This window comes from Notolepis coatsorum, assembly GCF_963971535.1.
Source record: "Notolepis coatsorum genome assembly, chromosome: 18".
NCBI classification, from domain to species: Eukaryota; Metazoa; Chordata; class Actinopteri; order Aulopiformes; family Paralepididae; genus Notolepis; species Notolepis coatsorum.
Window position 1 is genome coordinate 51,272,662 of NC_140182.1, and position 26,896 is coordinate 51,299,557.

At 41.3% G+C, this 26,896-nt stretch overlaps 3 protein-coding genes across 4 annotated transcripts in view; 1 reads left to right on the forward strand and 2 right to left on the reverse strand.

The window, feature by feature from the left end:
* Positions 1-236: 236 nt before the first annotated feature.
* On the forward strand, positions 237-17,623 carry chid1 (chitinase domain containing 1). 2 transcript variants are annotated; one of them, XM_084334935.1, is made up of 12 exons: positions 237-641; positions 847-990; positions 1,151-1,283; positions 4,822-4,866; positions 5,009-5,115; positions 5,554-5,615; positions 5,716-5,805; positions 5,912-6,013; positions 6,152-6,304; positions 17,025-17,105; positions 17,200-17,242; positions 17,486-17,623. In XM_084334935.1, exons 1-12 carry the CDS (start codon positions 522-524, stop codon positions 17,582-17,584), a joined length of 1,179 nt encoding a protein of 392 aa, XP_084191061.1. In that variant the 5' UTR covers positions 237-521; the 3' UTR covers positions 17,585-17,623. The 2 variants fall into 2 exon arrangements, with proteins under 2 accessions (XP_084191061.1, XP_084191062.1); XM_084334936.1 differs by having other exon boundaries at positions 6,155-6,304.
* An 843-nt stretch (positions 17,624-18,466) lies between these two features.
* gatd1 (glutamine amidotransferase class 1 domain containing 1) lies at positions 18,467-20,972 on the reverse strand. The gene is made up of 7 exons (XM_084334937.1): positions 20,848-20,972; positions 20,444-20,520; positions 19,968-20,073; positions 19,752-19,859; positions 19,183-19,274; positions 18,945-19,038; positions 18,467-18,602 (listed from the first exon to the last, which is right to left on the reverse strand). The coding sequence occupies exons 1-7, from the start codon at positions 20,894-20,896 to the stop codon at positions 18,487-18,489; spliced, it is 642 nt and encodes a 213-aa protein (XP_084191063.1). The 5' UTR covers positions 20,897-20,972; the 3' UTR covers positions 18,467-18,486.
* A 415-nt stretch (positions 20,973-21,387) lies between these two features.
* The window catches only part of cd151 (CD151 molecule), a 63,992-nt gene continuing 58,483 nt past the window's right edge, over positions 21,388-26,896 (reverse strand). Inside the window, exons 8-9 of the mRNA XM_084334989.1 lie at positions 21,757-21,840; positions 21,388-21,629 (exon numbers count right to left, since the gene is read on the reverse strand). Of these exons, the coding sequence (XP_084191115.1) occupies positions 21,570-21,629; positions 21,757-21,840 (144 nt within the window). The 3' untranslated portion in view covers positions 21,388-21,569. The remainder of the gene's footprint in view (positions 21,630-21,756; positions 21,841-26,896) is intronic.

The following is a 26,896-nucleotide window of genomic DNA, read 5'->3' on the forward strand; positions in this document are numbered from 1 at the left end:
TTGGCAATGCTACGGCGTGAATGACGGAAAAAGGAAACCACACTGCCATCTATCTGTAGTTACTCAGATGACTTCCTGAAGCGTGCAACTTTCTCGGACCAGACACTAGAGGGCGCATCTGAAGCTAGCAGCTACAGTCACAACTTTTATTTTGAAAGCATAATGTTTGAAAGACACAGAACTATGAAATAATCTTCTTCGTTGGTGCGTAAACCAGTTGAATGGAACAGTGCTGTCAAAACAACAGAGCATGCAGTATATACTGCCAGAGTGTAATGTAGATAGATTTAGAATGTATTAAATTTAACATGCTACATTCGGGGACCAGTTGGCTAGAACGCTAGGTTGACTATTGTCAACGTACCCACCCTGTAGGTCTATATTGTGACTCGATGTGCCCACATGCTTATTCTTCTTCCAAGTTCACCCGCTTCAACTCAAATCAGGAAGAAGTCGCTTGCATCGAACTGGAGAAGCCGGTTTTATTTATTTGACGCTTCACGGTTACACTGTTGGACTGAATGGAAATGAAAACCACGTTAATCTTGCTGCACACCATCTCGTCCTGTTTGATGGTCAGTGCCACGCTGTCAAAAACGGACGCAAAGAAGTCGCACAAAACTGTGGCCGCCGAGACTGAGGTGAGTCCCAGTGACCCACTTCCAGCTTCAGCTTCTACCCATGATTGATATGATGATCAAATATGACTTTTGCCATACTGTTATTGCCAGCCACACTGATACCATCAGTGTATGTGGATAACGTTATCATGAAACAGTCATAATATAGAAATGTCAATGGAGTGGACTAATCTGTCTTAAACATAATGTTATTTGTACCGTTAAGACATCTGTCACAGAGTTGCCTGTGTTGGAGAGAGGCCTGGTTGTGTCAGACCCACAATGGAAAGACATAGTGAAGGAAGAAAAGAGATACTGCACTCATGTGAAACGAACATTCCAAGGACAGGTGCTTGGATATATAACACCAGTGAGTACACATCAAACAATGATCTACTACATATTGTGTTTCTGTTGTCCAACATGCCAGTGAGTCATTTTATGAATAAAACAACAATGTCCTACATAGATATGTTGACTATGGCAATGACACAATATCCACATGTCTTGTTTTTTCTTCCACCCTGCAGTGGAACTCCCATGGCTATGACATAGCCAAGACATTTGGTAGCAAGCTAACGTCAGTGTCTCCAGTGTGGCTCCAGCTTCGCCGAAGGGGAGCGGAGAGCTTTGATGTCACTGGGCTCCATGACCACGACCCAGGTAAAAGAAAATCCCATCACTTAGTTGAATCTGCCTAGATTTTTTTGTCAAATAAATTGTGCAATAGTCACTTTTGGTGAGTGAGAGAGAGAGAGAGAGAGAGAGGCCAGCCCACCCTCATTTCACTGCACGCCTTGTGTATGTATGTGACAAATAAACCTCTTGAATCTTGCCATATTCAATCAGTTTCAGTAACTACAGAACAGACCATATCATTTACATTTACATTTAGTCATTTAGCTGACGCTTTTATCCAAAGCGACTTACAAGTCCTGTACGACAGGTCATCAGGAAGGATACAACTCTATCAGCTGAGTAACAATATTCATCAAAGTGTTGCGTGTTACAGTGTAGGTTAGTTTATTAGGACAAGTGCATGACAGTAAGGTTAGTTAGGGTTAGATAAAAAAAAAAATATTAAAGTCTACACTTGTTGTTTTGTTGCATCAGGTTGGAACAAGCCTCGAGCTGTCTCGTTAACCCTTCGAGAAGCTTTTGTGGTCCGGGCTTGAACTTTCCATCATAAAAAGTGTCCATATAAATCCTTTTGTTAGATCCAACACTGTCTGAATGTACAGTATCTCGTGATGATCTCTCCAACTCCTGAGAATACACTTCTTATTACCAAACCACAAGCCTAGCTAAGCTAACTCACAATCTGAAATGAAAATACTACTGGCTCCTCCTCCAAGCATTATTTTCTGTCTGATGACTGACGATGTGACGAGTACAGTGGCGCAGAGCTTGCTTCGAGCGCTAGAAAACGCGCCCGAGACATCATATTTGAAGACCCTGATAGGCGAAATGTATTTGCTTCTTCTATTTACATTGGCTGCAATTAGGCCTGCCGCGATAAGCAATAAATCGATTAATTGCCGCGATAATTAAAATGAATGCAATGATTTTGACGGGCGCGATTAATTGCTATTTGCGCGTTTGTTTTAATGAGGCGGACCCAGTGCCCCTTGTCAGTCACTGTCCGTGTTGGGAGGCGGGCCGCTGGCTTTCTATTCTACTAGCATTAACGTTACTCATACAAACAGAGTAAACACAGTTTTCAATCAATCAATCAATAACAACATTAACGAGACCCTCGTTGTGTCTATTCTGCTAACGCTAACGTTACCTCTCATTGTGTCTATTCTACAAGCGTTAACGTTAGCTGTAACGTTACCAGTCGCGTCTATTTGCTAACGTTAGCATTAGGTAATAACCGGTTTAAAATGGATGGTGATTACCTCACGTTGTGTCTATTCTACTAGCATTAACGTTACTCATACAAACAATCAATAGCGAGTTATATTGATCACGCTATGTACGATAGCCATGCTAAAGCGCTAGCACAACATTAGCACCTAACCTAACAACAAGCCTTAACAAGTCAGCGATCTTTTTGCGAGACTAAACTCTCCGCTCGGTGGCAAATTGTGTTGATGTCGGTTTTGTTTAATCAATAAATGAGGCAGAATACACAGTGACTGTATCCTTTGTTTATTGCACTTGTGCCTGCTGCAAACATAATGCTTATGAAATCCTAGAGACGCGTCTCTATTCTGACCAATCAGTGGTCTGCAGTGTTTCACGTGACTTTTCTGGTACCCAAAGTACCTGATAATCGCAACAATACTTCCGGTCCGGTCGGTGGGCTTCAAAATAAAAGTCTAAAACACCGGAAAAGACGGAGCGGTGGGCTTCAAAATAAAAGTTTTGGGAAATAAATTTCTCCAAAAAAAAAATTCTCTAACCGGTCGCAATAATATCGCTTATCGCGATATTTTCGGGGGCAATTAATCGCCCAGCAAAATGTGTTATCGTGGCAGGCCTAGCTGCAATGATACAGTGTGCGTGTTACGTCTATGCGCCCAGCTTTGGAGGTACTCTCTATCAGGAGAGAGAGAGTGACGTGAATCACGTACAAATCGATGATTTATATTTGATATATCACTTTGAGTGCCACGGACGAGAATTCTCGTTATTTCATGCCGACCGTTGAGTGCCACGGACGAGAAATCTCGTTTTCTTTCTCTTTTTTTTATTAGCGATTTGAATTCATATTTCATCAATCTAGCCTCACGTTAGTGCTGCAAACTCTCTCTGAGCTCCATTGGGAAAATACCGCCCCCTATCGTCTCTCCCTGTGGTACTGCACCCCTTTGGAATGGATTGAATGAAACGCATGGGGGGGGGGGAAATCCTGCTTCCTCATTTACTTCTCAGGCAAGTCACCCGAGACGATCGGATTCATTGCAGAGCCCCAGAACAGCGTGGAATACATATTTCCAGTACCCAGCGTTTGATCAATAAACGCGATTGATATTTGGAATGGCGATCAGGAATTGGAATAATCTTTTTGGAGAACATCTGATCTGAGGTAAGGAATCTATTTGACCAGTCTTAGGATAATCAGAGCTTTTTTCCACAGAGATATCAACGTGTGCCCTATGTGTGTGTGCTGATCAGGAAATGAGATAATAGATTTTTCAGCCCGCTTCTATAGCGTGTATAAGTACACATATACTATCGATAATCTAGCGTTTATTTGAAAACGATTCATAAATAGGCCGAAAAATGACAGTTTTTTGTGTATTCCAGAATATTCTAGTAAAGTGCATTTATCACAGAATCTTTATATTTTCCTGAAACTTTCAAAAAACGAGTTTTTCAAAATGGTATAAAACGGAAATGAACAGATTAAAAAAAAAATCTGTTTCGACTGTTGACTGCAAACAAGTCATTGATAAGCGACGGCCAGATTAGACACATAGCCATAATTTAAGATGTAGTTTATGCGTTCGCAAATATGAGAGCGCTATCATTGAAGTGGGTGGTGGCACTCAAGCGCTAAATCGTGCGCCCCCTGCTGGCACTCAGTGTTGACGTTATTGTGCATTTGAAACACAAACATACTTAAAATGAGTTATTATTATTCATTTTAAACATGTTTAGTTTCTTTTTAGGGGTCCAAAAATCTAAAATCAAAAAACACAATTTTTTCTTCTCCTTCTCTCCTCACCAGGGGGGGCGGCGCCTGAGTGCCCTCTATCGGCCGGCCGCCACTGGTCTAGTCAGATTTTGTGAACATGAACATTGCACCACTGTCTTCTAAATTTATAAAACAAACGAAGAGAAGACCCTTGAGCTTGTGATGGATGTTAATTCTGGGGCCGCTTCATAGGTAATGACTGTCGTTTATAGAGCCATAAAATGTCACGTTTGGGTTCTCACTTTAATATTCTAGTACTTGATCTGAACCAGAATTGAAACGTCATTTGGGACCGCAAGTCATACAAACATTTCATTGGCTCAAGTTCCCCGTTTCTTGTTGATAGGAGGAGCCCCAGGTCATCAGTCTGACGACACAAACTGAAGGGTTCTCTCTGTGATTTCTAGCTTTTGAGATGCATGTTCAGTTCACACATATGGACTGACATGTCCTGGGGGGGGATATTGTGTGAATTCTTGAAATTATGAATCTTAAGAGAAACACATCTCGTCAGGTAAATTAATCTGTGAGGCACTTATACCTTTCTCTTTGCAGGCTGGGTCAAGGCTCTGCGGAAGTCGAACAGAAAGATTAGGATGGGTGAGTAGATATCTTTATCCTCAGTGACTACAAATCCACTTGACACCGCTAATTTGGCTCAGTGTCAGTAAGATCAGCCTGAGCCTGTATTGTTGATCATTCTGAGTCGAGCGCTCAAGTGTTCCATCTCCCTTTCTCTTAGTGCCTCGCCTGTTATTCGATGGATGGTCTTATCAGGACTATATGAGCGTGCTCGATAGCGAGGATGAAATTGAAGAGCTAGGAAGCGAGCTGGTGGATGTTGCAAAGGTAATTCATTGCAGGCAGACACTAGGGGTGGGAATCACCAGAGGCCCCACGATACGTTATTATCACGATACTAGTCACGATATTGTAATATCACTATATTGCGATTCATTATCTTTTTTCAACTGCAAATGTATGTCCCTAATGGAAAACCTTGTTAACATCTGCAATAAATATTTATAAACATCATCTGTTTTATCTATTAAGATAAGGTTTTCTGTCTGTTCACCTCATTCCATTCTTATTGCAGTAAAAAGGGATTTTCAGGCTAAAAGAAATTATATATATATATTTTTTTATATCGATACTTGCTGTACTTCAAATATCGCAATATATTGCTGTATCATTATTTTTTCCCCACCCTTAGCAAACACAGCTACTGTATAATTTATATTCCTAAGATACAATATATTTACATCTAATTCAGCTTTGGCCTTACAGACAGAAGGCTTTGATGGCTTTACATTGGAGTTGTGGAGCCAACTAGGAGGAAACAAGAGGAAGTGAGTTATAAAACAAATTTTATTTTTGCCAGTCTTTCCTCCGGCGGTATCAAATGTACAACACAAACATCCTAACACTGATTAACTCCTTTCCATGCAGGGAGCTGGTTCACCTGGTGAAACACATATGTGAGACTTTAAAGGCCAAGAAACTAGACTGTGTGCTCGTCATTCCACCTGCTGTGACGAGGTGAATGGAATGTTTACTTTGAACTAATAAAATGCTACTGACTGAACGGACAGTAATGCTGACTTCTTTTGACCATTCTCTTTGTTTGTCTTTCCATTATGATCAGTTCAGGCCAGCCAGGTATGTTTGGAAGGGAGGAGTTTGAAGAGCTGGCCCCAGCGGTAGACGGATTCAGTCTCATGACGTACGACTACTCCAACTCTGGAAGGTGAGACTCTCTCACAGACCAATATTTTGGTTGGAATGGCATGGCATTTAGGCACACATGACTAAGTGGTCATCAAGACTAAAGTCTGAGGTTTCCTTTGGCGTACAAAGTAGTAGGATGTTTCTGTCTTTTTTTTAGTAGACCGGGCCCCAGCTCCCCTCTGTCCTGGGTGAGGGACTGTGTGCTCCAGCTATCACCAGACACCCAATGGAGACAGAAAATCCTGCTGGGACTCAACCTGTATGGTCTAGACTTCTCGAGTCAAGGAGCAGAACCGATCCTGGGGGGCAGGTATGATTATGTGATAACATTAGGCTGTAATTGCTAGGGGTGTAATGATCTCTGCCCACTATTTGACACTCTCAGGGACACTGGTAAGTACATCATTATCTCACGTCCACTGCCCTTTTCTGATAAACGTGGAGGTATGAAGTTTAGCTGCCTCTGCTGAAGGGTTACTGTATGTAATGGCAGTTTTGCAACAGACAAGCACTGTTTTAAAGGGGATGGGATTAATTTAAATATGGATGGAGCCAATTTACTTTCCTCAAACATGCTACAAACACTACACACACTCGTGTGCGAGCCAGCCACCAATATGCCCTCTATTTGATGTAATTAAAGTCCAAGCCTCCCAGTCTATCAGATTTCAGAACCTGTTCAGACCTTCAACCCACAGCCCAGGGATGGGCTGTTTGAATATGAATTTTCTCTTTTTATTACACCACATCGTTGAGCTATGTCCCACTCCTCCGATCATTCCTACTGGAATCACTACTAGATTATTAGATACCCTTTTCATTATTCAAATTGTACTAGAATCACTACTAGAGAATCACTAGATACCCTTTTCATTATTCAAATGATACTAGAATCACTACTAGATACCCTTTTCATTATTCAAATCATACTAGAATCACTAGATACCCCTTTCATTATTGAAATGATACTAGAATCACTACTAGATACCTGTTTAATTCAAATTGTACTAGAATCACTACTAGATACCCTTTTCATTATTCAAATGATACTAGAATCACTACTAGATACCATTTTCATTCAAATTGTACTAGAATCACAACTAGATATCCTTTTCATTATTCTAATTGTGCCGCTATCGTCTCTAATTTAATGACTATCCCCCTACAGCCTTCTATCACTACACCATAATCTCCATTTAACCCATCTACCTTTAAAAATAAACTGTCTAGGAATAATTAAATTAAATATTAGAAACTTACTCCAGAAATTGAATCATATTAATGTTTTAGTTCTATAGACTGATCCTAATGTCGGTCTTGAGTGAATCTTGGCTAAAAGAAAAGTGTCAATGACCCGTATGTAGAGTTGGGAGGGGAGGTTAGATTTACGTTAGGTCCCATTAACGCAATAGCGGATCTAATTTCTCAGTATTCTGAGGTTGATTTGATTGTTGTGGGTGACTTTAACCTGAATTGGCTAAATGATGCATCCAATTATCTTAACGTTAGTGGTAGCTGGTAGATAACAGTACCCACTAGACCAGGGGTTCTCAACCTTTTTCATACCGCAACCCCATTTTATTTAGGATTTTTTTGGGGACCCCACACCAATGTGCTGTCACCTACCTGCGACCCCAATTTGGGTCACGACCCGTAGTTTGAGAACCACTGCACTAGACCAAATTTGAGACATTGTTCTAATCTAGGCCTACTCTAATTTATCTTATATTCTCCAATAGGGTTGACAAAATCATTACCTGCGGTGTCTTTGAGCTAGGATTTAGTGATCACTGTGTCAGAAATAGGCAATTAAAGAAGACTAAATCTTTAGAAATCTTAGACATTTTAGTGATCAAGCTTTTTAACTGACATTTTAACTGGACATTTCTTTATTTTAGTTATTGATAAACACGCACCATTTATATATATATATATAAAAAGTAGAATAAAAGGAGGACTTCCGGTATGAGAGCAGACGGGTAACACACGTGCGATAGAGCTCCTGGTCAAATGAGCGAAAAAACGGATAAAAAAGGACCCGAAAAGTGATTAAAAATGAAAATGCACACGAGAAGTAAGGAAGAGACAACGATTGTGAAGGAAAGAGAAATGGAGAACACACGAGAAGAGGAGAATTTGAAGAAACAGAATCCCCGAAGCGAAGCCGAGAAGAGACAGGCGGAAGAAGGGGGAGGTCCCGCTGAGACACGGGAATGCCAGGATGGGCCGTGGTCATGCAGGCCGGGATATTGGAGAACATAACAGCGGCGATAAAACTGAACACGGACACGATAAGGAAGGATATTGGGAAGCTACGGGAGGAATTGAGGAAGGAACAGGAAGACTTCAGAGGTGAAATGAATACAGAACTCAAAAGGGTGGAGGAGAAGATGGCGGAACAGGACAGAAACGTGACCGAGTTACAGACTAGAACGGCGCAAGCGGAGGAATGGAACACAGAGATACACGAGGTATTAACATGTGCGATTCAGAAACAAGAACAGATGGAGACAAAGATGTCAGACATGGAGGGGAGGTCACGGAGAAATAACATCCGAATATGGGGATTGAAAGAAGGAGTCGAAGGGGAATCGGTGACCAATTATGTAGAAAAGCTTATCAAGGAGCAATTGAAGGAGACGGGACTGGAAAAAATGGAGATTCAGAGGGCCCACAGGGCGTTGGCTCCGAGACCGAAACCGGACAGACCTCCGAGAGCGGTGATTATTAACTTTCTGAGATTTGAGATTAAGGAATTGATACTCAGAACCGCGTGGACCAAGAAGATTGAAATCGAAGGGAAAAGACTATCGTTTGATCACGATTACTCGACAGCGGTAGCAATAACACGCAGGTCCTATGCGGGACTGAAGAGAATTCTGAAAGAAAACGGAATGAGATTCCAATCACCCATGACCTCGCTAAGGATTCACTGGGAGGAAGGGACGGTGACGTACGCGACGGCACGGGAGGCGGCGCAGGAGATGAGACGACGGGGGATGCAGATGGCGGAGGACGGAGAAGGAAAGAGACAGGAGGACCAGACGCGGAGCCTGCAGCAGAGATTGGAGGGGGCACGCAGATGGACCAGAGTAGGAGACCGAAACCAGGGAGAGGAGGGAGGAGAGAGGAGAAGGCCGAGGTGAAACGTGACAGACAGAGGGTGGAGACGGACGAGGAGGCCAGAGACGGAGAAGGAGGGGAGAGGAGGCGGGAGGAGGCGAACGGATGAGTACACGCACAAGAGATTGAAAAAACTATCCAAATAGAGACAAAATATAGAAACTGAAATAACATATACATAAACACACATTCCCAGGTAGAGGCAGGATATAGAAATGAACATAACGTATACATGGACACATAATACACATGCTGATGGAGGAAATAAATGGAAATATAACTAGGTATGATAGACGAGACACAGAACATACTGAAACAAATACATAGACACACGCTGCGAGTAACAGTTGGAAGGGATTAAGGGGATAAATGGACATCACATAGAAAATAGAGGGGAGGAAAAGAAAGTAAAAAGGGGTACACAGGAGACACCACACACAGGTTTGGGAGGAAGGAGGGACATTGAAACATATGAGACACATTGAGAGGGACCTAGGAAAAGAGGGTCTTTGGTCAGAAGGAAGGACAGAGCGCTTTTGACCAGGAGCTCGACAGCAAAAAAAAAACAGTAAGAAAGCTGGACAAATATGACGAGCGATTGGGGGTAAGGGTTTCAAACCCCCAAGCCGTCAGGAGGGGGCCTCTCGCTAGGAGAGCAATTACCCCTCACCCACCAGCAGGGGACAGGGGGGGACACAGGGACCCCCCGAACGCCTTGGGAGCACTTTATGTAAAGTTTATGTTTTTTATTTATGTTAATCATTATATGTATTCGGTGAAGAGAGCAGAGGCTCCAACCGGAGGGGGGAATGAATGTGACATGGGGGGGACTGACAGACGAAAGATGACAATGGTTAAAGGTATAAAAATGATGTCGTTAAACGTTAATGGAATGAATAATGCGATAAAGAGGAGCAAAGTGATGTTGAAATGTAAAAAAAGTGAGATGGAAGTGATTTTTCTGCAGGAGACACATTTGGTAGCACAGGATCATGAGAAACTGAAGAGATTTGGATATGAAAATGCATACTATAGTTCCTTTAAACGGAACCCGAGGAGAGGAGTAATCACGTTAATCAAAAACAGTCAAATTTGAATTGATCAAGGAAGTAAGAGACAAGGAGGGAAGGTTTGTTCTGGTGAAGGGGAAAATGGAGGGCCAAATGGTTACGTTAGTGAATGTTTATGCACCCCCAGAGAGTGAGAGGGATTTATATGAGACCATTTTTGATATGATAGTGATGGAACTAGAAGGGATATTGGTATGCGCGGGAGATTTTAACGTAGTACTGAATCACGACCTAGACACCACGAGTACTAGAAAAGGACGAGCACCCATCAGTAGATATATGAATATTCAGATGACGGAAATGGGAATTACAGATGTTTGGAGGGGGATGCACGCCATGGACAGGGAATACACACATTACTCACACCCGCACGTGACATATGCGAGAATAGACTACTTTTTGATGACGACGGGGGACAGTTACAGGGCACGGGAGAGCAGAATAGGAGTAGCGGACATATCGGATCACAGTGCCATATATCTGACAGTAGATCTAGAAGGGAGACGGAGGAACACGATCTGGAGACTAAATGTAGGAATATTAAATAACAAGGGGGTGGTGAGTCAGATCAAGGAGGAGATAGCCAGATATAAGGAAGAAAATGACAACGGGCGGTAGATCCGAACATTCTATGGGACACACTGAAGGTGGTGATAAGGGGGAAATTGATGGAGAAGACAGCAATGCTGAAGAAGGCCAGAACGGAGACATATCACAATCTGATAGGGAAGCTGAAGAAGCTAGAGGGGAGACACCAGATATCAAAAGAACAGGAAACGCTCGGAGAAATCAAAGAAGTAAAGGCCAGGATAAATAGGGAATTATTGACGGAGATAGAAAAGAAAGCGAGGTTCATGAAACAAACGTACTATGAAGGGGGACCAAAAGCGACCAGACTGTTGGCTAGGAGAATTAGGACGCAACAGAAGTTGAACACGATACACACAATAAGGGATACAAAGACTAATGAAATATTGAGGGACCCAGCTGAAATAGAGAGGACATTTAGAGAATACTATGAGAAATTATACACACAGCCAAAAGCAGCGGGAGAAGAGGAAATAGAAGCATATCTGGAGAAGCTAGAGTTACCATCGATAGGGAAAGAACAGAATGAAGAATTAAATAAAATAATTACGGAACAAGAACTGGAAGAGGCAATTAGTAGAGCTAAAAACAACAAGTCTCCGGGGAGCGACGGATTCCCATCGGAATTCTACAAGACATTTAGAACTGAATTAGCACCCATGTTAGGGGCGGCGTTCAGACACACGATGGAAGAGGGGAAAATGCCCCCCTCGTGGAAGGAAGCCATAATCACCACGATACCGAAGGAAGGGAGGGATAGGGAATTATGTAGTAGTTTCAGACCTGTGTCCATACTCAACGTGGATTACAAGATGTATACATCGATAATATCAAAGAGATTTGAGACGTTTATGCCAGACATTATAGATGAAGATCAAACTGGATTTATTAAAGGGAGACAGACACAGGACAACGTGAGAAAGACATTACACATAGTAGAGGAGATACAAAAACAAGGGGGTAGCGCGGTACTGATTAGCCTAGATGCAGAAAAAGCATTCGACAGTGTGAGCTGGACATTTTTATATAAAACATTGATGAGGTTCGGACTGAACGGGAGGGCGATGAAGATGATCAAGGCGCTATATCAAGAACCGACAGCGAGGGTTAAGGTGAATGGCAGCTTGACGGATAGAATCAGATTAGAGAGGGCTACCAGACAGGGATGCTGTCTCTCACCGACGCTCTTCGCCGTTTTCATAGAACCACTGGCACAACTGATCAGACAGACCGAGGACATTAAGGGAGTAAGGATAAAGGGAACGGAATATAAACTAGGCCTATTTGCAGACGACGTGATAGTATACATGAGGCAACCAGGCAAGAGCTTCCCGGCACTGATGGATCTACTGAAGGAATATGGCCACTACTCAGGATACAAACTAAACGTGACAAAGACACAGACCTTAGCATGGAACTATACCCCAACGACGGAAATTAGAGAACAGTACGGGATAAGATGGGACATGGACAAGATTAAATACTTAGGGGTGAACATCACGAGAGGGTTGGAGAAACTGTTTAAGGCGAACTATACACAGATAAAACAGAACATCAAGAGAGACTTAGAGAGATGGACAGTAATACCCTTGGACTTCAATTCAAGAATAGAGGTCATTAAAATGAACTATCAAGGTTGCTGTACCTATTCCAGTCACTACCGATACAAATACCACAGAATCAATTCAGGGAGTGGGACAGACTGATATCGAGATTCATATGGGCGGGGAGAAGACCACGGGTCAGATATAAAACACTACAACTACCAAAGGAAGAGGGAGGGATGGCAGTACCCAGCCTACAAGATTATTACTATGCAGCACAACTGAGAGCAGTGACGTGCTGGTGTAACGACAGATATGAGGCAAGATGGAAAGACATTGAAAAAGAAGGGGAGGGATACAAGGTACAAGCTCTGGTGGGAGATAGGGAACTATTTAAAGAAAAAGAGGGACTATTAGATCCAATCACCAAATGCACCTTGACCATATGGAACAGAGTAGTAAAAACACACAAATTGGAGAAGCAGTCAGGGGTCCTGAGATGGGTAGCACTAGCACATGACAAGAGATTCAAACCAGGGAGGTTAGACCATGGATTCAGAAGGTGGGAGAGGGGGGGGGGGGGCAACAGCGATATGCAAAATGATAGAGAAGGGGGAAATGCAAACACTACAAAAATTAAAGGAGAAATTTGGACTAGAAAACAAGGACCACTTCAGATATCTACAGATTAGAGGAAGAAGAACAGAATGGAATAATTAGGATGATAGTAAGGGCATACGAAGGAGGGAAAGGAAGGGTAATATCAGCACTGTACCGGGCTATAATGACCAGCAAGGGACACACAACCGATTATATAAGGGAGAAATGGGAGAGGGAACTAGAGATGGGAATAACAGGGAAGGAATGGGGGAACATATGCGAGGTGCAACATTCAACAACAGGATCGAGGATATGGAAAGAGTTTGGATGGAAAAACATAATCAGATTCTTTATAACCCCAGAGCTGAAGGGAAAATATGCACCAACACAAAGAGCATGCTGGAGGATGTGTGGGAAGGAGGGGGCAAATCACACGCACATATTCTGGGGATGTCAGAAGCTGAAGGGGTATTGGGAGGAGATAGGGGAGGCAATGATCAGAATATTAGGATACGGGTTACCACAAACAGGACTGGTGCTTTACTTAGGAGACCTGACACGAGGGAATACAAGGGGGGGACAAATATTTAATAAAGATAATGTTGATAGCGGCCAGAAAAGCAATAACGAGACTGTGGTACAAGGAAGACCCACCGACAATAGCACAATGGGTAGGAATAGTGGAAGAAATACAGGATATGGAGAGGATAACACACATGCTGAGGTTACAGGAAGAGAAATTTGGGGAAAGATGGGGAAAGTGGGAGGATTATAAAGGGAACGAAAACGACATCACAGAGGAAGAACCAAATGCAACACAAGAGGGCGAAGGGTAAAGGAGGAAAGAAGTTCAAGGAGGGTCTCTGAACCCATGTCACACACCTATGCTTTAGTTAGTATTTTCTATTTTTTTTGGGGTATTACAATTGTTTTATGTTTTTATACTTTATTATTTATGTCTGTTTAACAGTGTTATATTAATATTCAGGGATGATGTGGTTTGTGTATGGGTGAATCAAAAGGCAAAGTGAAAGTTAATATAAAAAAAAAAAAGACGAAGGATAAGGGAAGAAAGAAGCTCAAGGAGGGTCTCTGGACCCATATCACACATGCATGCCTTAGTCAGTATTTAATATCTTTGAGTAGGAATTATATTTTTATACCTGTTTAAGGGAGGTACACAATCAGCCTTTGTATTAAGTACCTGGAAAACAACTGTAGTGGAACCAGACAACTAACCATGATACCCATGTAACCATTTATGTGCACTGTTTTTTTGTTTGTTTTTATTGTGTTGTTAGTTTCTTTTTTTTGTAAGTGCTGTTTGTCTATAAGTGTTAATAAAAATTTAAGTTTAAAAAAAATAAGAATAAAAGACCATAACACCCTGGTTCTCACACAAGTTGTCAGCTTTGCTTAAAGAAACGAACAGTGCCTGGTGTCATGACAGACACTCAGGAGGTCCTTTCCACTCATGCAGTCATTTAGACAAGCCAAATAAAACATTATTTAGACCCAATTACTAGCTCCTACTCAAACCCGGCAATTGCATCCTGTATGATAAATTGGATTGGTCGTCTTTGGCAGAGAGGCGAAATAAACATTGGTATATCAGTTCATCTTTAAGGCCATTGCCAGAAAATGACCACCTTATATCACAATGTTGTTAGATTGTAATTATGGACCCTATCTGACCTGCTCAAATTACTAGTTTATGCTTAAGGTCTCCAGACTGAATTTGGAAATCTCAGCCTTTTGTTTTAATGCACCAGCTTTTTGGAATGATCTTCAACACACGCTGTTGCGGCAGTAGACTGTCATAGACAGATAGTGCCGAGGGGCTGAGCGATGGAGTTCAAACAATTGACGCGCGACATGAAATAACTCCGTTCCACGTCCAGGAAATACTTTTAAGGCATTTATTCTTTCGCTTCATCATGAGACAAACAAAATACGATTTGCACTTTGCGGTATTGCGGTCAAAAGATAATATGCTCTCCTAACTCTCACCCCCTCTCTCCGTGAGCTGTCAACCTCTGTGAACTGTCAACGTGAAAAGGTGAATGAAATTCCATAAGACGCTCCCATTAGCGCCACACCCCTGTGAGCACGCCCACCACCTAAAGTGACAGTACAACTAATAATACAACAAAACTAGAATACTGAATCATAATAAAGAGACCTCCATTACGGCACCTACACACGCTAAAATGCAATACTCCACTATCCTATAGAGACTATATAAAACCATGATCACAAACCCCTCTGCTTCAATATGTGGTTTAATAAATTATTTTTGGGCTATACAGTACATGACTATACTGAGGGACAATCTATATACTGAAAAGACACTTTTTGTATGCCATTGGGAATTTGTATGAACTGTGAATGTAAATGTCTCTTTCCTCTGAACTTGTTTAAATAAAAATAAAAAGATCAAATAAAAAGTTGGTCACAAAAAAAAGAATCTTCAATGCGCTGTACGTTCAATACAGTGCATTAAAAATTCAAACTGTATTGTCAATACTCCTGCTCTCATTCTCTTCCCTACCTCTTTCCCCCCCAGTGGTAGTCAACCGGGAGGTTGGGACCCTCAAGGGGGTCACGAGAAGATATACATACATTATGTTAACCTTTGGTATAAATGTATTTTTTTTCTTGTGAAATAATGAATATTTAAAGTCCCTCTTCCACCTGTGCGGTCCATCGGCGGATCGCAAATGACATCACGTCATAAATCAATCTCTCCAGACAGTTTGACAAGTATTGTTTTATTTTTCAAATGTATTCAAGTATAAACATCATAACCATGTCACAACAGCATTTATAATGTATATTATCATCAATACGTTAGTTTACCAACAGGTTCAAGTGTTATTAGATAGATTTTCATTTACGCTTGTTTTGTATAGTTCGCGAAAGTAGACTATTTCGGGAATTGTAGTTTTTTTTTATGTGTTGGAATTTTTCCTAACGACACTTCCCAAAACTTCCAAAAGCCTCTGAGGTTTCAAGCAAATTACTTCTGTATGAATTTCTTTAATATCTTATTATTCGGGATAATAAACCACACAACTTAACGTTATTGACATATATTGAAGCGCAGTTAGTTTCTCTTCCCTATTTTTAGCATGTAGCAACAATTAGATTTGAAATTAGTTTCAAAATGGTGGCACCCTGATAAAAATAAAAAAGCTACTGTACATACAGTAATTTCATTATCTGTTCTTATGCATGCCTGGTGATACTAAATCCAAATTGAACTCTGGCATTTGAAATATAAGATTTGGCACAATCCATAAATGTGCGGATTGGCTATAATAAGGTAATTTATAAGCCTGCTATTCTATATTCTATAATAATATTTCAAATTGCATTGGTCTGGATGAGAATTCAGTACTGTATCTACAAAACCTTCTGTTTAATCATCTTCCCATCTATCAATCAATCAAATTTATTTATATATATAGCACATTTAAACATGACACTTGTCAACCAAAGTGCTTCACAAAGGATGCTTGGTTCATACACATACAGCTCATTATAGTAATATTCCACAATTATTACATTGATAGTAATAATGGCACACAGTCATAAATTCACCAACATGCGCATTTGTTATACATGCAGGACTCTTTGAGACAGACGTATGCGTATTACCGCTGCCATAATACAGATTTCCTTTTGTACACACGATCTCAAGAAGGTACTGAACTTTTTCATGTCTGGTCATTTTTAGCATGGTGTTATTCACTGTCAAAGATGCAAAGAAAAATCATAATTCATATTCTCCTTTGTTTCATCACAATTTAAGCAAGCCTAGTAAGACACAATATTTCTGACACTGGGTGGGAATACATTCACTGAGGTCCATAGATGTCCCTAGATACCAAGAATATGCAAATATACGCCTTGTAGAAATGGAGAAATTTATTTAATAAAGTAAATTAGCCTTAAAAGATTTGTCTGATGCATAAACTGAAAATCAAATCGAAGTGACCTCGAAATCAGAATTTGTATAGAATCTTAAAATGTGTGTATTGTTACATCCTTGCAGTATACTGTACTATTAAGTCTTTCACATCTCACCCTTTATCCTCTGCAGTTACGTTGAGATTCTGCGGGAACTGAGGCCAAAACTTCTTTGGGATGAATATTCTGGGGAGCACTACTTCAGTTACAGGAGGTAGTGACTGTTACTTTGGAGAACAGACTATAACAGACAACCTTAAATATCAATTAACAAATTAACTGCATTCACTGTTTCTCTTACATTTTAGGAATAATGGCATCAAGCATGTAGTGTACTACCCAACACTGAAGGTAAAGCCCTCATATTTGCGTTCAGCTTTTTGGTGGACACACACATTAACTTGCTGAATAATGCAACTACATATTGTTAGAGTAATGCAATCAAATGGTTAATCTATTCTTAACTTAAAATGCTATAAATTGTTCATATGTATAGACTTGTACGATTTTTTTTTGTACCTCAACACCACTGAAATGCCTATGCAAAGTGAGAGTTTCACAGTGAGATTAAACCTTTTTTCAATTCCTTTCCAGTCGATCCACCTACGGCTCTCTTTAGCTACAGAACTGGGAACAGGAGTTTCCATGTGGGAATTGGGACAAGGACTGGATTATTTCTATGATCTTCTATGAGGAGAAACAACAGGACCAGTTCATGGCCACTGTGGACCCTTCCAACACCAGCATTGGGATTTCCAATTGTCTATTCACCCAACCTCTAAAATCCAAAATGTGGCATGCCAAAAATCTTTTTTGAATTACTCAACTGAACTCTGGAACCAACCACTGACTGGGGTAGTTAATACTCAACCTGTGCATCTGCTGGCCAGGGGCTTTTCAGAAGGTCACGTAAAAATGAGTAATTACCGACCACATGAATAAAACAGGTATTGTTGCTTTGGGAGAGAGACACTGGCAACAAACCAGAGATCCTTTGAAGTATTGATTTATTCTTTCTCATTGACGAGGCTCAAAACATCATTCATTCACATTGTTTTATAATGATAAGTGTCACACATTTCACTTTTACATAATAATACCTGCATGATCAAGGCAAGAATAATAATAAAAAAAAAATGCTTTAAATGACAAATGTGCATTTTAGTCCATATGCCTTGTAATCCATCACCTCACCTCCTTATTGGTCCCTATTACTGAACTGGGATCAGTGGAATCGTTCTGTCGAGATGTTCACAGCTGCCCATTTACTGCTTTTTTTCTTTTAGTTTGGCTTGCTTTGAGGGTTCATCTTGCACTCATTTTCACTCAGGATGGATGTCTTCGAGCCTCCGTTTTCTGTCTTGTTGTGAGGACCCTCAGATTGTGTCTGATTCTGACGTGCCAAGTTTTTCAATCATGAATGAGTGCATTAAATAACTTTTTATCAGTTCTGTAAGTATGACCTCGACAATTAACTAATTTACAATGTTGCCAAACTACTGACTGTGTTCTTCCTAATAGTTTCCCTGATGCTCCACAGGTCAGTGTTCTCTTCATTTGGAGTGCAGTGGCTGTAAACTTGGTGTATAGCAGTTTTACTTGCTATTACAGAGCAAAATTAGATTATTAACAGCAACTGACGTGGACTGAATGTTCTGACCGGTTACTAAGTGTCTGTCTATGACTACATGCATGGCGTCCTCTTGGCTCGCTGGGGGGGAAAAAGAGCAAATGTCAAATAGATTGTTGGGGCACTTCACCAAATAAACAATGCTAATTTATTTTGCACATAATCTCACACATCCCAAAACTCTTAAAACAGATTTGCACACATTCATTTAGTTTGACATTTATTTTAGACTAAATGAGTTTGAATACGGCCACCAGTGATCGAGGACATTGAATCCTTGTGTTGTGTTAATTATAGGTCAATGAAATGATAAGGTAGCAGTCCCTATAAAACAAGGTATATCTATTTTTTCATCTACATTATTCCCCAATTCTGTAATTAACACAGTTGGATTAAATGTCCCAGATGTTTTTTCAAGCGCACCTGTGTACGAGCCGCCGCTGTCTTTCACAAAGTCTTCCACCACCAGCGGCAGGTTAGCAAAGTCCGGGCTCCGTACCAGCTCAAACACAGACGGCTGTGACAGAGCACGGTAAGTATCGGTTATTACACATGGAATCTGATCTTTTCAATTCAGATTTTGGGCCACTTTCATATGTAGAGCAATACATCAGAATTGAGCACTAAGGCTTGCAGTGTGAACGTAGCCACAGATACTAACCCCTGTTAAACTGTAGCCACTGAAGATCCACGTCTGTCCCTCAGTAGCACAGCATAAAGCAGACACTCCCTGTCCCACTGCACAGACCGGCTCTGGACACAAGATACAAGACATCTCGCATCATCGACTGATTGATATATCTGCACCAGACATGAACTTGTTGCCATTATACAGCATAAGTACAGTACAATGAAAAGAGGTTTGGCATCCAACCAGAGTGCAAATGTAACAGTAAAGTGCAATAGTAATATACAATGTACAGGTGATTAAACTGGATATAAAAATATATAAATTAGTACTACTGAGTAATAGTGCTAGTCAGATGTATGTACAGTTTTATAGTATTAATATGTACAGGTATAAAGACTGTATAACTAGTAAGAGTAGGTAGGGGATGTACATATATAGATAGAGTATACAGGTATGTAAAAAGGATTATATGCAGGTATATACAGACATGTGTATAAATATATAGGCTATATGGTAAGTATACTTTGGTGGATGGTTAAATATGTAATATTACTGGTTCAGTATTACTGAGTGTGTGTGTGTTCCAGATCCAGACTCACTTTGCTGAGAGATGAAGTGCGTGAGGATTCGGTGCAGAGAGCCACTGTGAGCCAGGTCACTCAGCGCCCCGGGACAGTCCGGTATGAGCAGTGCTTGGTACCTGGCACCTGAAACAGATCATCACGACATGACCTTGAATCCTCACAGAACAACCGCAAAACACATTCTAACTAAACAGGCATGAAGTCGGTTGATATTTTAGGTTGTTCTCTCACCATCAATAGATTCAAGTTTGGCTGGAGTTGCATACGGTTTCACATTGAAGTCCTGCACCCATCTGGCAGTACTCTCATCAACCCCAACAAAGTCAATGGACTTCCCCTGCAATGCAAATGTTAATAATTACTTTAAAATGAGCTGTGACAGGAATTCCAACATGACTTATTACCATAATGTCTTTATATCTATTACTTATTATTATTATTATTATTATTATTATTATTATTATTATTATCATCACAACAACCTTGTACATACACCTGATTAGCACTATTACTCCGTACTAGTACCAATTTATATATTTTATATCCAGTTTAATGTACATTGTATATTAGTATTGCACTTTACTGTTACATTTGCACTCTGGTTGGATGCCAAAATTATTTTCGTTGTGCTGTATATAATGACAATACATTTGAATCTAATCTAATCTAGAACACAGGCGAGAGCCTGAGGGAAAATATAGGCTCACCCCTGGTGTAGCTGTTTGCAGGTTGAACACTGAACTGCAAAGACTGAAGGCTTGATGGAATGACCTCGCTGACACCCCTTTAATACAAAATGCATGATCAAGTTAGCTAAGTTATAACGTAGCTATGTACTAGAGCTGAGCAACTACAATAAGAACATTTCCTGATCTCTCAAAAGATGTCAAATAAATTAGCCTAACTAACGTTGTATGTGGAACCAAATTGGGCTAACGTTATTATGTGCCGACACGGTGCTGTGGTTTCCTTTGAAATACAGCTGAGCCGTCTGGGTGATGAAATACTGAAAAGTGGAGCAACTGCCAGTTTATGACAGTTGTAATTGGTTTGGTCATTGACACTAGCATAGGTTAATCGTGTAACTGCTGCTGGAAGTAATTAAACCTACCTTGTGGAGCAGCACTTGCCACTATCAAGCAAGTCGGTTTCGCAGACATTTCATCTAAATCTCCGTTACCTTCAGATACAATATTGGTGTCGTTTCGTTTGTTGGTTGAAATCAAAGAAACGTTTCCAAGTATGAAAGAAAAAGGAAGTACCGTCAGCTGACAACATCCGCTGGAGTTTTTCAAAATAATAGTTCGATGGAAGCCATCGTAAATAATATAAATGGGCTACAGTGATTTTTTTTAATGTATTTATTTGGCATTAAATATATTTCAAAATATGTATATTTGAAATGAGAAAAACAAACATATGATGATCTTAAAATGTAAGTAAGATAGGCCTACAATGTATACTCTTCTTGAATTAAAATAAAACATGGGCAAATATTAAACTGGACTTTGAAGAAGAATATGAATCTACCCTTCTCTTTAGACGAGATCATTTGGCACCAGTCTACAATATCATCTTAACATCATCTTGAAGACAGCCTTAGATGTGCAATAAAGAGAGAAAACAACGAAGAAGGCATGCAATGGAATATCGTACAGAACAAAGCAGCGCTGTCCAGCAGCACGGCTGCATACTAGACTTGTAGTAAAACTTGTCACTGTCTTTAAAATGATCACTTCACAAATGTCCATTCTATAAATGTGCATGTCGGGGATAGCAAAATGATGAAATATTTGGATATGATGCATTTCGATTTGAGAAGAAGCTCCGAACTCAGTAAGGCTCATCTTCCAAGTTTCGATAAAGGCAGCAAGTAAACATCATCCCCACGAGCTGAAAGAGAGACATCAGAAACATGGTAATAATGCCACACTGCACAGAAGAGACTGCTTGTGATTTAGAAGTTTGCAACATTTCAAACACTTCTTTCACTCAGTGGTTAATCCAGGTAGGTCTTTACCTGGAGAAAGGCGATCCCAATGCCCACTGCACCGAGGATATGCAGCTGACTCTGCATGTAGTCTCCTAGCTTCATAATGCAACCCTTAAAACAACAAAAGGAGGAGAGATTGATGAATTGTTGCAATCCAGAGATACTCAACTGGACTGCATACATTACCAACACAAATCTATGCATATTTGACTGTAAGGGTACATTTGAAACCAAATACACACTGATCTGGGGTTAGTCTAATATTATATAGTGAGATATACACAGCTTGCGTTTGTCTACTGTACTCTTTTAGTAAAATGCACACTGAGCTGGTGTTAGTATACTCTTTATTAAAAAAATTTTTAAGGGCGGTCAGGTGGCGTAGCGGAGATTGCGTTCGTCACCAACGCCGGAGACGCTGGATTCGCCTGTTCGAATCCAGCTCCCAGCTCCGGGGTTGTCACCAGCTTGGCTGGCCGTTCACACTAATACAATTGGCAGTATTAGAGGGTGGGAAAGCTGGCGGGGTGGGTCCGGGTCGTTGTAAACAGCGACTCCTACAGTTCGGTCGGGGCGCCTGCTCAGCGCGGTGAAAAGAAGCGGTTGATTGGCTAGACGTGTCTCGGAGGAAGCACGTGATAGCCTCCACTCTCCCAGACCGACTGTGGGGGGTAAGTGCGCAGCGACCAGGAAGGGGATTGGGAATTGGCATAACGACTAACATTGGGATGGGAGAAAATCGGAGGAAAAAGATGAAAAGAAAAGAAAAATGTACACCTTTATTTGTAAGATTTTTCAATTATTTGAACAAACATACATATAGTCAAATTAGAGACACTCAATTATTCAAACTAACATACATGTACAGACATAAATGTAGACACCCAATTATTCTAACAGGCATATAAAATATAAAGACATGTAAAAATTATTCGGAGACACAAATGTACAGTGAAGACACATGGACGATGACCTGCTGTACCCACCCCTTATCCCTCCATACCACCCCTGGGATCAAGAGCACACTCAGAGAAGAGGAAATGGAGAGAGCAAAAAATTAAAAAGTATTCATACTAGTTACTCATAAAAAAGTGAACGGTACATATCCATATATATATACACATACATATTGTGACGAGCCTGGTGGTGTTCAGACTCGTTACGGTTCAAAAACAAACAAATTCAACTGTCCACACAAGCACAATTTCAATCAATAAAAGATATTTATTGAATAAGGCAAATCCAGTCCAATGGGCAATTAGAGTAGTCGTAATACAGTCCAAGGTCAAAAAACAGGCTCTCGTACAAAAAAGGGATTGTTCAATACTCAGAGTTTGTCTTCCGGTCCAGGGTCAGGACACAAGGGGGTTTCTCAGCCAGTCTAGGGTCCAGTACACAATGAACATGTGGTAAATATTGACCTTGAATTCCATAACTAATATGTGTGAATAAAAGAAATGAATCCATAATGTAAAAACAGGGCTTAGCCAAAAGTGCAGTCCAAACAAACCCCCCCTTCTAGACTGGAGTGGAGAGAACGACAGTTGCCGGTCATAAAAGGCCACAGGGGAAGTCACACCCCACAGTAAACAGGCCCACTTTAAATAGCAGAGAAACAAGGGGTATTACACTCTTGTTATGGAAGCCTGGTATATCTATCACAGATAGACAGCGTGTCAGTCTGGTGAATAAAGGTTGTGGGGTTTCATAGGATGTCTTTTATCAGTCTGAGAAAGCACTGACTGTACTTGGATGATATTAGACATCTGTAGCCATATAGATTCATTTAGAGGAGATTTGGCCACACCAAGGAGGGGGGGGGGGTCATCAAGACCCCCCTTCTGTCCCCAACAGGAAGACCATGACGGGGGCCATCAAGACCCCCCCTTCTGATCACTGAGGGAAGACGACACCCACCCACCCGGGGACAAGCACCAACCCCCCACAGAAGACGCCGGATTGGACCAACTATATTAGTAAAATGTGCTATTATTGGCCAGAAATTATAGTATATAAGGGCGAACATAGTGTTATTCTGGAGCCCAGACCAAACCAACCCCAGGGGTCTGCGGCTCCACCCCTCCCCACCAGAGATACGACTGAGCTGTTTTTATGTAAGTAAGCCGGATGGAACCACGATGTTTGGTTAGAATAGAATGTAACTTAGCTTAGAAACCAGGCTTACTTATATACAAAAAGGGCTTACAGTATTGTCAATGTATGTTCAAATTATGTTAACGAGTGACTGTTTTATGTACCTGTTGGGGTTTGAGATGCAAACCTTGTTGATTCCTGTACACAGCAGCCATGTTAATGTTTTCTGATAATCCTTGTATGTGAAAGGCAACCTTTTATTCACTCTCGGCCCTGGCTCAAATAAATCAATTGAGTTGAACTACAGTTCTGGTTGTCTGGCGTACACGTTTATTCTTCATCTGCTTAAGTCAGATGAGGAGGCCAACAATTCTATCACGTATGATCCCTTTCTCCTCCTCCCAGATAGCAATCTCGTTGTACTGTACAATAACCTTAGATTATTGTAGGATTCTGTAGAAATATACTACAGAAGTGGTGCCGGTCCACCCGCCCTGTTGTGCCCCCCTCCTGAAGATGTGCGGTAAGGTCTATGTGGCTGGCTGCTCAGAGCCAGGACCTTGCTTGTATGTTGGGGACGTACAGGGAAAGAGCCGGGGGTTGTTGCGTTTTAATAAGGATAGTTGCAGGGCAGGGGTTTGCTGTCTGGATGGAGGACAGAATGACAGGATGAAGGCTGGTTGTGTACGCCACTAGTTGGGACCCACGGTGAATATGGCCTTTTGCGTACAGGATTGGGGGAGTGGTGTTTAGGTTAGTTTAGGTTAGAACAACCAAAGGTATAGGGATCGCGCTTGTTGTGCAGTAAACATACAAACATGTGCTTTTGATGTTTGTATGTTTATTCAGACACAGGAGGCCGTTCCCGGCCTATTCGACCAAGGGGGTTGACAAGATAATACCTCATGTAGTAATATGAAGAAGCAGTGGGGGCATAACAACTGTTTTAACAGCATGATCAAAGCGTTGAACTGCAGTAGATGAAACGTTTATTGAATCGTGAACGCGGTATATCTGGAGTGGCAAGTTCGACTGGGCGCATTTTGGGTAGTGAAAACACCTATTTCATTTTGACCTAGAACTGGGCGCGGATGAGGTGGCAATTCTTTTACATATCGAGGCGATGAGTGAATTATGTGTCTATACTAGGTTGATGGAGCAGGATCTGGGCCTGGTACCGTGACTCAAACGGCGAACCGGCGTGGAGACTGGTCCATCGACGAGGTATGGGGTCGTTAATACACAAATTCAACATTATTTGGATCATGTAAATCAGAATGACTAAGAGCGAAATAGATCAGTGTGATAAATAGGGGACACGTTATGCGATTACAGGAATGAAACGAGTTAATTAATGTGAGCGAGGGCTAGCTGGTGGGACGAGGTTGTAACATATTTTTCTGGGATAAGCGTTGTGACGTCAAATTCGACGAAGCGTGGTATCTGCGTTAAATATCGACCGAACTAAATGAAGAAAAAATGCCCGCTTTAGGACATATTCGAACGGATCAGGATGGCGAGCAGGGTTGTCGACAAATTGAGCTTGTGGATTACAAAAACCCGAAAGTCAAAGGCGATCCTTTTTAGTACGTACACACTCCAGGACATATTATGAGGCGCGTCCGCTGTAATAAAGGGCGAACAATGGTACTTGATAGCAATTCGGTTGAAAGACTGATATAGTACTTGGTAGCAATTCGGTTGAAAGTCTGGTTGTAATTTTAAACATTCAGTATAGTTAAAGTGTACGATTGCACTTGATCTCGTTTTTAATAGTCGCGCGAGGTATGTTTGAACGATGGCTATGGTTAGGAATGATTGACGAAACGTAAGAGCTTATTGTTGTATTATTATGAAATTTTAATGACCAACAACCATGGGTCTGGAGCGAATCATATTGGAGTTGGGGCTAACTAGCTTAGCTCTGTGGAAGAGCCGCGGTAAATCTAGGGACGTTACGGCGACGATGTGAGAAAAATTGACGAAAAACTGTGGCGGTAATTGTTGTTAAGAAGCGAATCGAGGCGTAAGTTTAGGAGATTGTGGCCGTTTTGAGGGTTATATTTAATGCGGTAACAATTGTGTAAGGTATTGTGGTGGAGGAAGAAGTCGCTGTTTGATGACGTCATGGAAGTTGAATGGGGAGTGTGAAACGTCCACTGTGTACGGAGCCGGGCGGAGAAAGGGTAGGAGAAATGATTCGTGTTGACCTGTGTATGCGGCGTTGGTATGTGAGAATGTTTTAAAGATTCTTTTCTTTTAAAGTAGGTGGTTGTTTAGACATGTGTAAGTTGTTTGGAGTTAGATTGGTACTGAGCGGATTGAATGAATGTACGGATCTCGAACAGCACGTAAAGCGCGGAGCCCGGTGGCACATTGGACGTGGCGTCGGGGCTGGCTAGGCTAGTTAGCTTGCGTGCGGTTGTTTTGTGAGTTTGCGGGCGACGTATGGTATGATTCGAGTTTTGAAAATGATGTTTAGGAAGTGTTACAAAGGGTCAGATTAAACCGAATATATGTATTTATTGATTGATATATATTGCATAGTATTTGTATATCGTTTGATATCCCTTGTATATTCTTTGTACATATACACGGAATGTCCCTTTAACCTAGTAGTTACTATAGCCCATAATAGTTCATTCTCTCATTGGACCAGGACCTGGCGCCAGCAGACAGGCCCCCTTGAGTCAAGTTCAATGGTGCCGACGAACATGTCGTTACTAGCCCCGGCTCCGCGCAGGAATACGGCTACCGAAAGCAGAGCGGCACTATTTGTCCACCGTGTATATAAATATGGCGCAAGAAATGTAGAATTCCTCTTAGTCCCTTGTCCCGTTCAGTCTCGTTCAGTTCCAGTTATCCAAGCGACGTCTCACCCACCATGCAACGTGCGGTAGAGTAGGCTCGTATTGCCTCAAATAGAGTCGTGTTTATCCTACTACGTTTGTTTAACGTATCGTTCGCTCCTTAATAGTAAAAGCCTTCATTACGAGTCAAAGACCACGTGAAGTGTGTAATTGTGTGTCTACATAGAGCACTTATTGCCGCGTGCTAATAGGATAGTAACGTC